The sequence below is a fragment of the Erpetoichthys calabaricus genome, chromosome 4, assembly GCF_900747795.2.
Source record: "Erpetoichthys calabaricus chromosome 4, fErpCal1.3, whole genome shotgun sequence".
Classification (NCBI taxonomy): Eukaryota; Metazoa; Chordata; class Cladistia; order Polypteriformes; family Polypteridae; genus Erpetoichthys; species Erpetoichthys calabaricus.
The window spans coordinates 50,266,888-50,284,328 of record NC_041397.2 but is presented as its reverse complement, the minus strand read 5'-3'; the positions used below and the strand labels follow the sequence as shown (position 1 = coordinate 50,284,328).

The 17,441-nt window shown below is 36.9% G+C and overlaps 2 protein-coding genes across 2 annotated transcripts in view; both read left to right on the top strand.

The window, feature by feature from the left end:
* Nucleotides 1–17,441, top strand: part of sms (spermine synthase) — an 844,074-nt gene that overhangs the window by 389,779 nt on the left and 436,854 nt on the right. The window lies entirely within an intron of this gene.
* phex (phosphate regulating endopeptidase homolog, X-linked) overlaps nt 1–17,441 on the top strand; it is a 239,778-nt gene that overhangs the window by 202,243 nt on the left and 20,094 nt on the right. Inside the window, exon 15 of the mRNA XM_028799436.2 lies at nt 1,720–1,778. Within this exon, the coding sequence (XP_028655269.1) occupies nt 1,720–1,778 (59 nt within the window). The remainder of the gene's footprint in view (nt 1–1,719; nt 1,779–17,441) is intronic.

Here is a 17,441-nt window from a genome sequence, read left to right as displayed (position 1 = left end):
TCTAAACTTAAAACTCATTTATTTAAGACTGCTTTTTCTCTTTGACTTTGATTTTAATTTTTGTATTTTTAGTTTTGTTTATAATGTGTGTTTTATCTATTCGGTGAGTGTTTAGAAAGGTGGCTATGAATAAATAAAATGTATTATTATTATTTTTGTTTTAGATTATGTGTGGGGCCTTTTTCTAAAATGCTAAACAACTTTAACTGGGCATAGAAGGGAAGATTCTTTTTCAGTTTAGATATGTTTACTGTCTTATGTACAGAGTACTATGGGATTCTTGCTTGCATCGTGTTAATGAGCGGCTATTGAGCAGCCTTAGAAATTTGGTGCATAAAATGCCTCCAAATCCGGTGCTAATTCTGTTTGTCTTTCTAGTGTAGGGTGTAATATATTTTCTGTATGCCTTGAACAGTGGGAATTGAATGATAAATCAAAAGTGGTGCCTTGTCAGGGTTTTGGAAGTTTTAGGAGTGTTTTTGTAATTCTTTTTAATTTGATTTCCTTGCTTAGAGCTTCCCTTGTTTTCTTAACCTTGGCTGCAATTTGTCCCTAATGATTGATTTTATATCCTATCTTCCTGACTCTTCTATACAGCTACAGTATACCCCATTTATAGTTTTTGATATGGATAGGAGGACATTCCATTTCACTTTCCAGTGTTCCTAAGCCCAGACGAGATAGTAGAAAAGCATTGAAATCACAATCAAATTAAATCAAATCAAATTTTATTTATCACATACAATTATACATAGTACAATATTTAGTGAAATGGGTCTGTGTACTTTTTGGTATTTGAAATTTCATTTCAGAAAATATCATTTAAAAAAGAAAAAGAGACACTTATTTAATTTTCAACTTAAAAGGGAAAAATGAAAAACGCAAAACAATTACTTTTTTCATTTTGTTCTTTCACACATCATAAAAGAAAAATGCAAGAAACAAGAATGGGAAAACGCCCTTTATTTCACAGTAAGTAACAACAATAATGTTCATAAAAGAACTGCTACATCAATGAAGCAAAGTTTGCAAAGCTTGTCTTTTTACCTGAAAGATGAGGAGTAAAACAGCGTGAGGCATGCTGACAGAGTCATCTTCAAAGACAGCAAACATAAAATCAGACATTAGATGAGAAAGGTGCCTCAGAAATAATGACAGTCTAAGAAGCAGGCTTTACAGGAACACACTCGAGAGAGCTGCTTAAGAGATGTTCACACACACAAATACAGAGAAAAGGCACTGAAGGTACATGTAAGGCAAAAGAGAGCAACTATTTTTAAATTATTTTATTACCTGTCTTCGACATGTGCTGTGGCTGGTCTATATATATAAAACACACATGTCTCTCCGTCTGTCACATGATTACCAATGAACTAATGGAGCTTTAACCTTGATGTTGATCTTAATTGAAAACTCATGACCTGATATGTTCTGGAAATTAAAAAAAAAATCAGGTAGTGTCAACCTGGTGGGCACTTTGCTGGTGAGCATAAACATTTATTGTGAATGCAGCACAGTTCCCACAAGCAAATCTACTGATAATTCCAGAACAATGTCCATACTTGTTCAGAATCATGTATAAGTTCTTGCATTTTAAACAGTGGGTGGAGAGGGTGCTATTGTTTATATCTGGCTTGTAGCAGTTTATTTTAGTAAATGTATAAATATTTTATAATAAGATGTTTTTAATAATATTTCATTTCTTTTTTCTTTGTACAGATGGTTTACAAACCCCACTACTGTGAACGCATTCTACAGTGCTTCGACCAATCAGATTAGTAGGTGTTCTTAATTAAAATTTTCCCTTTTTCCTTGTAACGTTTTCCTTGTATTACTGTGGGTGTTTCTAATCAATACACTGCTTTGATAATTACATTAATTCCTAATTTTTACATTTTGTGTCAAGGTTGCCCATAAAGTTTTGCAACACATTTTTTTATTGCTAATACGTTCTAATAGAACTGTTTGAACTTACAAATAGAATAACTAGATGTTTTTGTTGCATCTAGTCTGTCAGCCATTCACTAGTGGGAAATAAGAACATGTTTGCCTTTATTTGACCAGCCTCAATCCTGCACTCTTAGTTCTTCAATGGCCTCATCATTACTCACAAACATTTTCTGGTGCATTTCATCCTTGAGGTCTCCAAAACAATGGAAATCTGAAGGGCCAAGACCTGATATGTAGGGTGAATGGGGTATAACAGTCCACTCAGGTTTATATAACTGCTTTCTGTGTTTGCTGCCTTTGTGTGGTCATGCATTATCATGTCAAAGGATGATTTCAGCAAAACGTGTGTGATATTTTACTCTTCTTAAATGCTTCAATAACTTTTAAGAATCTGTCAAATTGAGAACTTGGCATAAGGTCTATCAAAATCACACTTTATGCATCTCAAAGTGGATAACAGTCCCTCTGAGAAGAAACTGGATGAGGCCATTCCATTGATTGCCTTCCTTTTGTTTCGTTTTTTTTGACAGACCTTGTCACAATACATTTACCCTTGCCCTCATAACCAGAGCTCAAATCGGAACCATTCTCCTTATAGTCATGCAATTGATGGTTAGGCCTTATGGACTGTGCTATCATACTGGCTCTTTTCAAATTAACCACAGATTAAGGTATAAATGTTTCCTGTATATTTTGATTCAAGTATTTAAAGTGTTGCAAAATTTATTGGGCAACTCTTCTATGTATCATATGTGAATTGTGGGGTTCTGGAATGCAAATCACTGTTGTCTGAAATCCCATGTTAACGCTGCAGATCATTTTCTTGTGTAACTTTTTGTTGATATTTAGGTCTTTATATTTGTACAAGGAAGTTTACATGCTGTGCCACATTCGTGAAGTTGCGAGAAGGTGCCATACATTTTCTCAAACAAACAAGTAGCTATTTTTGATATATATAAAATTTGCTTCAAATTGGTTCCCTTTTCTTACTTAGGCAGCCAGTGACAGTCAGTCATTGTAGCAGCAAAGGAACTGGACTCTGAAACACAAAGTTGTAGTTTCAGTTCCTGTCTTGTACTTACTGGATGGTGCTGAGCATATTACTTGAATTACCTGTGATTCAACTGTAAAATACACTATTAAATCATAGTGCACTATTGAATTTAATCATCTCTTTGTAACAGTAGTTTATGTCCACCACATGCTGTTGTGGGATCTAGTGCTGAAACCATTTTTTAAGCATTCAAAAACTGAAAACCGAATCACCTGACTCATTCAAACTTTTATGTAAATTGGAATGAGTGTTGCCACACTAACATCATGATGTGATTATTAATATTGCAGGAGACAACAAATTGAACAAACATTATGGAAGCACCTCTGATACCTATGTATAAACCATTGCAAAGCAGCCCTAGGTGCGTCTGACCATGTTGTTGTTCACTTACTGCCAAAATATAAGCAGTTACTGAAACACGATAAACCAACCATCCCGAAAACATAGAGCAGGGACAATGACACTGTAGCTGAACTGAGGAGTGCTTCTCCTGTACTGCCTGGGATGTGTCGATATCCTCACGGATACTAAACGAGGCCACTTATACTATCAGTAAATGCAATTTTTTTTTGTGACCGTTAAGGAAAGAACTGCCAAAGTGTACACAAGTATAGAAAAACACTGCTTTTGGCAAAACAACATGCTTTTCTGGAAAATGAGGAAGAGGAAAAGTGGGTTTTACAGAAAAGGGTTAACAGGTCAGTTAATCAAAGTAAAGGTATATGTATATAAATCAAGAACTGGATGAATGATATCAATCCGATGTAGGTTTGGAAATGTCTGAAAGCTATCACAGAATTGGGTTCTGAAAAAGTGTGACATTTCCAACAGACAAGGACCATAAGCTCTTTTTTAAAACTTTATTTAAGTGTCCATAATGCACAAATAAGTGCTTTGTAAAAATTCCAAAAATATTGCTTGGATGGTGGTCAGTACTATATAACTAAAGTAGAGAAAGCTTTGCTTCAAGTCAAAACCAACAGGGCAGGGGTAGCCAGATGGCATATCAGGACGACTCCTCAGGTCCTGTTTTGAGCTGCATTCTCCAGTCTTTTATTTGTTTTTTAACTGGTCCCTGAGCTGTGCTATCGAACCTGAGTTCTGCAAACAGTCAATCATTACCCAGTTCCCAAGGTTTCCATACCAAACAGTCTGAATGACTATAGGGTAGTGGCACTAACTTGGTGTTCTGTTAGTTATTTTACATCAAATTTCAGCTTTTCTTAATAAGCCCATTTGTTATATTATAAATTCAGGAGTATGTGACACTTATTCTGTCAAATGCAGGGACTCCTCAAGATTGTGTTCTGTCTTCTTCATCATTTATGCTCTATACTAGAGACCTGAAACAGAACAATGACCATTGTTCCATTATCAAGTATGCTGATGACAATATTGTGATAGAACACATATCTTAAAAGAATGAAAGCAATTACTTCACCCAGGTGGGCTGAATTGTTATTTTGTTTATTGGTGCAATAACAATTAAGATTCTCTGAATGTCAAAAAGAATAAAAAATGACATTTGAATTTAATCAGTAGAAATGTTTATGTTCACATTCTAATTGTTCTGGATGAAGAGGGAGATATAGTGGCTACATATAAATACTGTACTTACAAATATATCTAGGTAATGATTTCAATTGGATTATTCATACAAAAATACTGTATCAATTCTAAATGCAGGTAATCCTTATTTCTCCTCCAAAAATTGTGCTGAGACAGTATCTCCACAAAGTTTGAGATGTAGGGACACCAGGAGATGTCACGTGAGACAGGCACATAATGAGGGCAAGCAAAGGTTAGAACCCAAAGGAAAGAGACACCCGGCAAACAAAACACGAGGGCGATTTGAAAGAGACATTAGAGACAGAAGGAAGTCAAAACCGAAATGAAACACAACATTAGGCCTATTTGGAGATAAACTAACTACACTATAAGGTTTTGTTTGAAAGAATTTCTTAACTGAGGGATGTTGCAGAGACTCTGAATTTATAGAAAAAGTTCTGCATATATTGTAGCTCATGATCTGTGAGCTGTAACAATCAAAATGAAAAATTAAAGTTTGTCCAAATGATAAAATTAGCTTAAAATATCACAAAATCCATTCTCCACTGTCCTTTTATTGCAGTGTGATCTAGTCTTTCATCACATTCATCTTCATCAGCTAGATTAGTGGTCTGACAAATCAAAATTTCAAAAATCTCCAAATTATTGGAGCTGATGTGGATGTTATGTATGTGTGTGTCAGAGAGCGATGGTGAAGAAACTTGAAATCCTCCCAAATGATGACAGACACCCATTAGATACAGAATGTAACTTCAGTAATTAAGGAAGGATAGTCACTTTAAAGACCCTCATAAACCACCCCACACATTCTTTTCTTCTCAGTGCCATATTGCTTTTTAATAGAGAAAACTGGAGATAATAAAAATTCTGGGTGTGTAGAGTTTTTCAGATGTATCACATAATAATTTTAGGTGAAAGCTTATTGTCAAACTGTTTGACGTAGTAAGCAAAGTATTTGTATTTGAATTCTGTAAATATTTCAGAATTTTTGTTAAAAGTTTGTTGCAATTTGTTTTAATTTTTGTGTGTCATTGGATTCATATGAGAAGGCAAATTTCATATTTTACTGTGTAAACATGACTATTTAAAAAGGGCATTTAAATTAGATTAGATTGGATTAGATAAAATGAACTTTATTAATCCCATGGGGAACTTCAAGTGCATACAGCAGCAGAAACATAAAAACAAGGATAAAGACTCGCAGGACAGATAATACAGCCAATTAATCAATAAATAAATAAGTGCATAAATAAATAAATAAAACTAAATAAAAGGAGTACAACAGGTGGAAGCACTGAATTGCCTTATAGCAATGGGGATAAAAGACCCCCAGAAACATTTCTTAGTACACTGTGGTGGAATGAACCTTTATTTAAAAATGCTCCAAGACAGTGCCTGCGCGAGGGAATTTTTCGTGATGGCATCCAATTTTTCCATTATCATTTTTTTCCACAACAGCTTCAGTGTGTCTGGGGTTCACCCCGTGATAGAGCAGGCATTCATGATAAGTTTGTTCAGGCTTTGTGCTTCTTTTGTGCTCAGGTTTCTTCCCCAGGAGACTGCAGCATAGAACACCACACTGGCTACTATGGACTGGTAGAACATTTCCAGCAACTTGCTGCAAACCGTCTGTTCTGGCCCTTCTTGTACAGCGCCACTGTGTTGTCAGAGCAGTCCACTTTGTTGTTCATGTGGACCCCCAGGTACTTGTAGCTCTGCACCACTTCCATGTCCACCTCCTGTATGGTGACTGGTTTCAGAGGCTCCTTGGCACACCAGACATCCACCATCTGCTCTTTCAAAGATAATGAAGTTTGTTTTGTGGCTAGGGTTTATGACAGTTTTTCCTCCCTGCACTCATCAAAACCCACAACAGTAAGCTTTTATTGAAGAGAAGGAAATTACAAAATATAAAATATAAGGACAACATAATTAATTGAGATCACTTTAATTCTCATAGATTTTTACAAAAAAAGTAAACAAGCAACTTACAGTATTATACTAGTCAATTTTGAGGGTTACTATTTGGAGATGTAAAGTACACTTCTAAAATAAAATTAAAAATAAAAAATCCTGCCCTGTACGCGTTTGCTGCCATTTCTTACATGCTTCACTCTCCGGCTCATCCTCCCATCTTTTGTTCCTTCTCTGGTTGCTGTCTACTTCTCCCCACATGTCTTGTTTTGTCTCTCTCTGTCTCTGTTCTGAGTGTGCAACTCCTTTTCCCTTATACAGTAATTAAACAAACCAGGCAGCCTCTTTAAGTATAATTACAACCCATCACAATAAAATACTTCACATATAATAGGGTACTTTCATGATGCAGTGGTTACCGCTGCTGCCTCACAGATCCAAATCCCAGCCCTAGCACTATCTGTTTACATGTTCTCCCCCTATCTGTGTTTATTTTCTTACTGGTAGTACTAGGGTATTGTACCGTGTTAGCCATTATGGATGCAATGAGAAGTCAAGCAAAATGACACCTTTTATTGGCTAATTTAACAATGTGCTGGTTCCATCTCCATGGTTGGTTTTGGCCTTGCGCCCAAATGGTATCAGGATAGGCCTCCCACTCCTCGACACCCTGAAGTGAATAATAGGAAGTTTAGGAAATTGATGGATGGATAAGCATGTAAGATTTAAATGTAATGATGATATTTGACTTTAACATTAATTCTAAATATTCGACTCATTATATACTAACCTAGCCCAAAGCACACTGTAGTTATACAGTATATTTCCATGCAGGGTTTTGGGCTGCAACTGAGTTTCTGGGACCACAGACACTGTCCAACTGTGGTTTATCCTGATGCTTTGGTTTACCCAAATGTTAAAAAGTCAGGCAAGTGAGGCTAGTTACCAACTGTAAATTGGCTTGATGTGAGTGACTGTACTCAGTGATGGGCTGGCATCCCATCTAAGGCAAAGGCCATTGCTACCGTGATAGGCATAAACACTTCTCAAGTATGTAATTGAATGAGCAGATCTTAAAAACTTAATAAGTGAAGGAATTAATGAATTGCCATTCAAAGAGATATAATAAAAATAGTTTAGTTTTTATGTATACCCAGACTTGTGGATTCACATAGTAATATTTTAAGCAATATTGAAATACTGTATAGTGATGGTAAAAGGAATTTTAGAATTTAGAAGAATAGATGAAGATGCAGTAACTATATGCATTGATGGCTTAACATCCTAACTTTATGTTTAGAACTCTGGTCTTGGTACTATGTATTATTTGCTTCATATAATCATATGATGTTGCTAATCAAAATATGATACAAATTTAGACTATGTTAAATCTACTACAGATTTTAAATCTTGGTCAATTCATTTTCAGAGCCACATAATCCAATATCTGGAATATTCAAATATATACTCCACCAGGAGAAATTAACAAGCCACCTCTAAGTTAGATGCAGAAAGCCTATATACACTTTCTCCCTTCCTCTCTTCTTCTATATATATATTTTATTTTTATATATATATATAAAATATTCAGCACTGAAAATATGATCTCTGAAGAATAACGTGTTCTCAAAATCAGATGGCTTCATTAGTGTTTGAGAAAATTATTGTTATAAGTCTATAATAAAGGCAAGAAAATGTATACTGATCTAGTATAGACAATATCACCAAATAGTGTTGTTATCCTGTCTCTAAAATTAGAACTTTAATCCATATGATTAGTCCATCAGACAGGATATAATCTTTCCAGCACATAAGTAGCTGGCACTTGTGAAAGGCCAGGGCCCATTCAGGCTGATTCATTTTGACTAACTGAGTTAATATCATGCAAATGAAGCCTTTTTGAATTTTAATTTGAAAAAGTAATCTAAAGTAATTAATAAACTTTAAATTGTAAATGAATGCTTGTAAATCATTTTCAAAGTTCAAATAAGCAGCCGGTTTTCATTGTCTTTTATTAAAGGTCCAGCATAGGGAAATACACAAGTGTAATAGTGCCATAATGGCAAACACAACGTCGAAAATCAATGTGATATTTTTTCTGCACACAGTCTCTCCCTCTCTCACTCCTTCTGTTTCTTGCCACTCCTTCATGAAGATGGAATGGGAGTTTGCCCCTATCTCATTGAGTTTTTAGGCTACCACCTTCTGGTTTTGTGAGATTTTTTATTGAGGACATAGTAACTACAATCAGGCCATGACTAGGATTCCTCTTAAGAGACAGGAACTGGTCAAATTGTATTACTTAGCAGCTTGAGGATGCACCCTTGATGTGCACTGTTTTTTTTCATTCCCCATGACTTAACACTATGATCACAACCTATAATAAATGTATTTACATAAAACACTTTGCAAATAGTGAGGTACTCTACATTCCTTCCACAATTATCAAATGAAACTGGCAGAAAGTTGGCAGATTTTTTCAGATTGCTCCACATTTTTGTTGTTCTTTAATTGTTAAGTTGAGTCTGATCAGTGGCAGATCTATCATCAGGGCATTCTGGGTGCACACGGGGGCTCATGATAGCAAGAGGCCTTTTTACCAATAAACCCAATTTGATTAAATAATTGAGTATTAGTGCATCAAAAAGACTAAGGGAGAGAAGGGGGCGATGATGTGATTGAGTGTTGTGCCGAATTCAAGACTGTAGTATCATGCTTTCAGCCCGTTTTTGCTTCTTCTGTGCTAGGACAGTTTGCCATTGTGGATGGGAAAATTAATTCTGACTTACACCAACAAATTTTAAAGGAAAATGTCAGGACATCTGTCAGTGGAGTACATTTTAGGAGAAACTAGGCCATCCAGCAAGACAATGACACCAGGCACTCAAGTCGCTCTACCAAAGACTGGTTGAAGAAGAATACAATAAAGGTTTTGGAATGTCCAAGTCAAAGTCCTCACCTTAACCTAACACAAATATTGTGGAAGGACCTGAAGCATGCAGTTCATTTCAGAAAAATCCCTGAGTTGAGGAAATTCTATATGGAGGAATGGGCTGAAATTCCTCAGAGCCGACGTGCAGGACTGATCAAGACCTACCAGAAAGGTTTAGTTGCAGTTATTGGTGCAAAAGAGAGTCACACCAAATACTAAAAGCAAAGGGTCACATACTTTTGCCACTCACAGATTTTTGACATTGGATCATTTTCCTCAATAAATAAATAAATGAGCAAGTTTTTGATATTCTTGTCTCATTTGTTTAATTGTCTTCTCTTCGCCTTCTTTTAGGACAAGTGTGTAAATCTAATGATGATCTAGGCCTCATTTATGAAGGAATATGGAAAATTCTGAAGGGTTCACTAACTTTGAAGCACCATTATACTGTATATATGTTTATTTCCTTCTAGATGTGGTTTAGGTTCAATTTAAAGATACTTTCTTACAAACAGTTGTCCAAAAGTTGCGAGATTAGTTGAACTTCATCTACCTTAATGTCTCATGTCTCACTGTAATAAATGTCTTTTAAAGTGTCAGTCATGCAAATGCAATTAGGCATTCCATCCGGCTACAGGACTTCTGTCTTTCTACTAGGTATTGTATGTCATGTCCCCGTCCCTCTCTTGTAAGACAGCTCAACGGAAAATGCATTTGATTAAGTCTGAGAAGACTGTAAGAGAGTCATGCTTAATTGAAGATTAGTTAACTTTTCTTTTGTGATGTATTTGCTGATGAAAGAATAAATCTGTTTCTTCAGGAATAAAATGTGATCCTGAAAAGAACTACTTGTTAAATTAATTTGAGCAGTTCCACATATTGTAACAGAAGGCAGAGACAGACTGTGTTCCTGATTTGGATGGATATATCCTTGCCTGGACAGAAGACCTTTATAATGGGAAAAACGGGAGGAGAACATCCTTTGCTCAGGGGTGTAAACTCCCCAGTGCACAAGATGGCAGAATCCCTTTATTAGATTGCCAATTCATATACCCGCAAAGCAACCTGTGAACTGTAGTCCCATTGGGTAGCCCTGTGGGATGCCATGGGTACCTCTAGAAGAAGCTGCCGAGAACAGCTATCCTTTGCTTTGGCGGGCTTCCCCCAATCCAAAAATACTTCTTCCCTGCAATGTTATGGTACCAGAAAGCACTCTCTGCTCCAGCATAAAAGTGGCCATCTTACCTCATTTAGGGAATCGAAGTTGGGAATGGAAGTGGAAAAAGCTTGCCATGAAAGAACTTAAGAAATTTGGCAAATGAAATGAGACCTTCACTCCATCAGACTTGTTTGATTAGCTCTCCCAGTATTTCATCTTGATACTTCTTAAAGGTTGTCAAGGTTTCTGCTTCAACTACATGTCACAGTAGTTTGTTCCAGATTCCCATAACTCTTTGAGTGAAAAAGGACTTCCTGGTCTTAGTTCTAAATGCACTTCCTCTTCCACTGGTGTCCAATTCCTCATTAAATTGAACGAATTCTGATAGATCTACTTTATCATCACCTTTGAGAATTTTGAAAGTGTAGATTATGTTCCCACACAGCCTCCTCTGCTTGACATAGAAGAGGTTTAATTCTCTGAGTCTATCAAAGTAAGAGAGAGAGAAAGAGATTAGGAAAACATGCTGATGCAGTGCATTGCCGCACCCACCACATAACAAACCAACTCAGGATCCCAGATTAGGACCCGAATGCAGCCATGCAATGGGTGACACCTCAGCACCACACTAGTTCAGATGGAGTGAAACAGTGTGAGGTTTTTTAAGGTGGCTGGAGTGCCAATCCTGCCACCAACCCCCAGGTTTTGCCCTGCAGGTTGGAGGGCCTACATGCAGGGCTGGATGCAGATTAACATCATACCCAGGACGGAGCGATTGCAGGTTAAGGGCCTTGGTCAATGGCCCAATGGAGTAGACATCTCTTTATGTTCTGGGGTGCAAAGCTTCAAGTGCTTCAGTCTTTCCTGTAGTGTGGTGACCAAATTGCACACAATAGTCCAGCTGTGGTCTCACTAATTCATTTTATAGTCTGAGTGCAACGTCCCTTGATTTATATTCAGTCAAGGAAAGGAAAGGACTAAGCTAAATAAAAATGACTCTTTGGAAACAGTTCTATAGTGCTGTGCAGTTGTGTCTGGGGTTTGGGGTCTGAGATATATATTGTGACCATCAGGGGGTGCCACAGAGTCCCAAAACCCATACACAGATGCACCAACACAATCTCAGGTTCAAAACACAAGCTTTTATTGAATAGAACACCTCTGACAATCTTTTTCAGCACAGCAATATACTGTAATTCTGCCTTTCTCTGTTCTCCTCTACTCCTCCCAGGTGAGTGTTGCCTGTCTCTTCTCCCAGCTCCAACTGGCCTGGATGAGGCAGTGTGTTCCTTTTATTGAAGACTCTGGAATACTTCCGGTGTCAGGGCATTGCTCATTGGAATCACTTTTGGGTCATAAGGAAGTCCTATAGAGTAGGGAGTACAACTTCCTGCTGCACCCCCTTGGATCACACACGGACCCCAACAGGGCTGACCCATTTGACTACAGTTCCCAACATACCCTGCAAGTGTCCAAATGGGTACCAAAGCCAAGGGATGCTGCCATCTAGCAGGTTGGGAAGGCATACAGCCATGATACAGAGCATACCCAATGTCGTAGCCATTACAATATATACTGTTTATGCACACAAAAAATCAAGATATGTTTAACAAATATACGTTGATACTATCAATTATTTGTAACTAATGCTTGTAGGAGTTTGAAAAAAAACACGCAAACTTCTTTCCTTTCTGTCTTATTTGGTCTGTACATACATGCATAATATATATAAAATGGAATCACACAGAAATTTTTATGTTTTATGTTTTTTTTAAGGTACCATTAAATTAATGTAAAAATATAAGTCATTATTAATGTTGCAACAGGCTATTACTGCTTGAAATGACTGATTTGTAATTTATTATTTACAGATTACTGCAAAATCCAATTTTTAGCAGTAATTACTCCAGTGTCCTAATGGCAAACATTTTTTGCTCATCCTTAATTAATTATGGTTAAATGGCAGTTGCTTATTCAAGAAACCTTTGTAATTGACTTAGCACAGCTGAAACCTGTTATTCAGGTCAATAACTTAAGCACATCGTCTTTCTTGGGTTATAAGAAACTGACATTCCTAAATTTCAGTCTTGTGGGTTCCAAATTGACTTTGTTTAAAAGAAAAGTTCAATAGATCATGTAATTTTACGCTGATTCATCCTTTCTGTACCTCTTACGTCAAATAATAGCTCATCATACTAGCAGAATTCATTTGTTAATATATTATGCAACCCCCATTAACAAAAAAATGAAAAAAGAGATCCTTTTTCCACTTTCCATAGCATTGAAGTGTATTGATCTAATGAAATGAACCAGAGGACCCGTTATTTTAGTGATAACACATTAAGAAAATGTACAGGATATTGGAATAGAGACAATGGATCATGGAGAGTCAGTGACCTGAGTGGGTGTGTGTATTAGCCATGCACACTGAGTAAAAAGGCTTTATTACCTTCATTTAAGTACCTCAGATAATGGGAAAAAAAATGTACTGAACAAAATGTAGTATAAAGTAAATGTTGAGGTTTCTTCTTGATCTTTTGTACTGCTGTCAATCAGATACTGTAATTCAATTCTTATATTGTATTTAATAATTTTATTAAAGCCCTGGATAAGTTATGCTTATAATGTTTAATATCCATTTTAATGACATAACTTAGTTTAAAGCTGGCTATTGAAACTATTATTTTTTTAGTAACAATTTGTAAATTTAATTTAAAGTTATTTGAAAATGTTGCCAGCAGCAGAGTGGCACACTTCTTAGTAACGCAGGCTCACTCCTCAAGAGCCTGGCTTGGAATCTTGTTTTGTTCGCTGTATGTGCAAGTTTGTTTCTCCCATTAACTCGTTGTTTTTCCATACATTTTGAATTACATTTGAGAAGGTGGCTCAAGATATTTCTTTATTGAATATTTTCCTCTAACAAATACACAGTACAAAATATTTTTTTAAAAGCTCATATTTCATATGAAACTGCTCTGCTACGGGTAACCAATGATTTGCTTATGGCAGCAGACTTTGGACAAACCAGCATATTAATTCGATTAGACCTCAGTGCAGCATTTGACACAGTCAGACATGACATTCTACTGTCCAGAATGGAGAACATGCTGGGTATCTCTGGCACTGCCCTCCAGTGGTTCAAGTCCTATCTGACTGATAGGCAAGAGTTTGTTAGTCTTGGCAACAGCAGGTCTAGCACAGCGCCAGTCATACAAGGGGTTCCTCAGGGCTCTGTCCTCGGCCCTCTTCTCTTCTGTATTTACATGCTTCCCCTTGGCCATATGATCCGTAGCTATGGACTGGGTTATCATTTTTATGCAGATGATACTCAACTCTATTTCAATGTTAAAAGTGGAACTTCATCAGAGCTTTCTCATAAAATGAGCTCCTTCCCAGTCCATCTTGGTGGTGATCTCATCAGACCTGCCTCTACTGTAAAGAATCTTGGTGTCATTTTTGATTCCTCCCTCACATATTCCGCCCACATAAATCACATTAAGAAACATTCTTACTTTCACCTCCGTAACATATCCCGTGTTCACTCCTTCCTGTCCTTCTCTAATGCTGAGAAACTTGTCCATGCTTATATCACATCCCACATCGATTATTGTAATTCCCTACTGGCAGGTGCCCCTTCTAATCTTATATCACAGCTCCAGCTTATTCAAAACTCAGCTGCAAGAGTCCTTACTCGAACCAGCAGCAGCGAGCACATCACACCCATCCTGCTCCGTCTTCAGTGGCTCCCTGTGTCTTACAGAATCGAATATAAAATCCTACTAATAACCTACAAAGCCTTAAATAACCTCGCGCCAAACTACATCAGTGACCTTCTCCATCACTATGTGCCTGCCCACCCACTAAGGTCCTCTGATTCTGGCAATCTTGTTGTGCTCCTCACTAATCTACACTCCATGGGTGACAGGGCCTTCAGCTGTATAGCGCCCAGACTCTGGAATGACCTACCGAAATTAATCAGGTCAGCTGACTCCATGAGTTTTGAGTTGCTTTTTAAAAGAATTCATCTGTTCAGGAAGGCTTTTAGCTCTACTTGACTTTATTACCCTTCTCTCAGTTTACTTCTTTGTCAAGATGCTCATGTAACCTGTGTGTGTGTGTGTGAGACCATCAATTATGTTGTCTGTTAGGCTTTTGTTTTTCTCTGAATTCACTGTCGCAATCTTCTTTATTTATTTATCTGGTTTGTACAACGCTATATACTGTATACCCTGCCGTTCTTTATTATATTCTGTAAGTGCCATGAGCATGGAAAAGGCGCTATATAAATAAAATGTATTATTATTTTTTATTATATTTCCTTGCTATAATATTGAGCTCATCATGAAAAGAAAATTAAATCACTCAAATAATAACCTACTCCCATGATGCTGTTATGTGCTGATTTCAACATGGACAACTCACTCAATATGAGCAAGGTCTTAATTCAAATTACATTTACTTATTTGGCTGATGTCTTATTCCAAAGTGACTTACAAAATCTGAGATACAATTGGTTGCATTTCTTTTCTGTTTCCAATTGGGGCTCAGGCAGCGATCACACAGTGTCAGTAGCAGGATTTGAACCCACAGTCTCAGAGTTTGAAGGCCAAAGCCTTAACCACTGCGCCACACTGCCTGCTGATTAATTATGTATACAGAAGGGGAGATATTTAAGTCATCATCATCATCACCATCAAAAAAATGAATACTGTTTTAAATTTTCAGCTTATATCAAATTCTGCTTCATTTAATCTTTAGACTTTACTATGACTCACACCAAACAAAAAATCTAAGAATGAAAAGATATTCCCCTTTTATTCTTGCTAAATTGACTATGTGCGCTTTCATTTTTAATACTGTAAAAATGCTTACTGTTTTAATGCTTTTATTTCTCATGCAAAGTCACACTCGGTACTAAAAACATCCTAAAGTTAGGGCAGTGTGAGACCTTTTGTAACCTACTATAAAATGAATAACCTTGGTAACAGACTTATTTAAAATGAGCAACAGTAGAAAAAAATAGCAAAAAAAGAAAAACACATTCTGGGCACAGGGCCACCAGATCAGTCGTGATTACTTGTCAGTTTCATTGATCCCAGTGCTGAAATAATTTATTTTGCAGTTAAAAGAATATGTACCATTTTTATTCCCGAAATCACTCACGAGTTTATTATAATGTTTCTGATGTCATGAGTGCTTTATGAGCCTGGTTTATATGTGAAGGATAGAAGAAATGTGCATAGCAAGTAATTCTGAGAAGGTTAATTTGAATATTGAGTGGTTAAATTTCAACAGAATATGGGCATTTACTGTATTTAACCTTATTTGGTTCTCAGCATTTTTAGAGTTGGTGCAACACATTCCTTCTCTTGTTAAAAAGGCTCACCAGCACCTCTAATCCTCAGATGTCTAAGGACAGCTCACATTTCTCCACCTGTTGTCATGAAGATCTGCAAGTGCACAGTGGAGTCCATTCTCACTGGCTGCATCACATGCTAGTACAGCACCGACTTAGCTCAAGTGCGTAAAAACCCTGAAGGTGAAGGTGGCAAAGAATATTACCAGCTCCCAGCTGTCTTTTGTTCAGGGCATATACAACACTTGCTGCCCTAGAAAAGCAAACAATATAATTCAAGGCCTCAGCCATCCTGCACAGCTGCTTTTCTCACTCCTTTCTGCTGGCAAACAGTACAGGGTCACTGGCACTCGCACCAGTAGATTCAGAGATGACTTCTCCTCACAACTTGTATGGTTGTGGAACAATGGCACTTGTAATTTCAAATATATATATATATATATATATATGTTAACATTTGAATGACAGAAACAATTTCACAAAACATACTTCATATGTGCAAAATGATTTACAGGAATGTGTGAACCTGTTCGCCATCATGTTCAACTCACAAAAACCAACGAGCAGCAGTACCATTTAAAGCCCAGACACACATTTTGTGGGAAATTGATGATACCACAGTCCGCATTCTGTCCTTCAGGTCATTGATATCACAAACTTTCCTGCTGTACACATGCTTCCTTCACCATACCCTATAACCAGAAATCACACGGTGTCAAATCAGGGGAGTGTGGAGGCCATGGCAATGGTCCACCACGACCTATCCATCGACCTGCAAAGGTGTGGTCAAGATAAAAATAATCCATTAGTGTTAACATAATTTTGACTCACCCTGTATATGTGTATTATTTTATTTAATTTATCTTTTTTGGTAATTTTTCTGGTGTTGCATTTCTGTCAAGTGTTCTGAGGAGATGTGCAATTAAGAATTTAATTGTGCAATATAAACATGATAATAACTTTGATGTGACTTGATTTGTTATGTTTGGACTTGAAGTACATATTTTTTGTGACAGTAGAACATATTTAACAGATATACTGTATGCCCCCCTTCTTCTACTCACATGCACATCTTCTAATTATATATTGTCCTCCTGCAAAATCAGAGCCAATTAAAATATGGCGTAGACAAAAGTTTCAGCTTCCCATCCTTGTACGTAACATATTGTCAGTTATAGGAATCTATCACCCAGCTGAAAACCAACACATGTTTTTTAACAAATAACAAACGTAACACTAAATTTATCTACACACTGGCGCACCCCTTATCTATCAAAACACTTGCTAAAGCAGTCCTGCTGATATTGCAAGTATTCACCTCTACTGATCTGCTAAAAGTACAGCTTTTTTCTGCATTTTCTCATTCAAGACATATCTTCTTCTTGTTCTCTGCTCTTGTTTGCATCCATTCACCATTCAGGTTGAAGCACACATCATTTTGGGTGATATTCTTAAAGGGGTACAATTACTTATTACACAGAGTTCTCAGACAAGTCCATACACA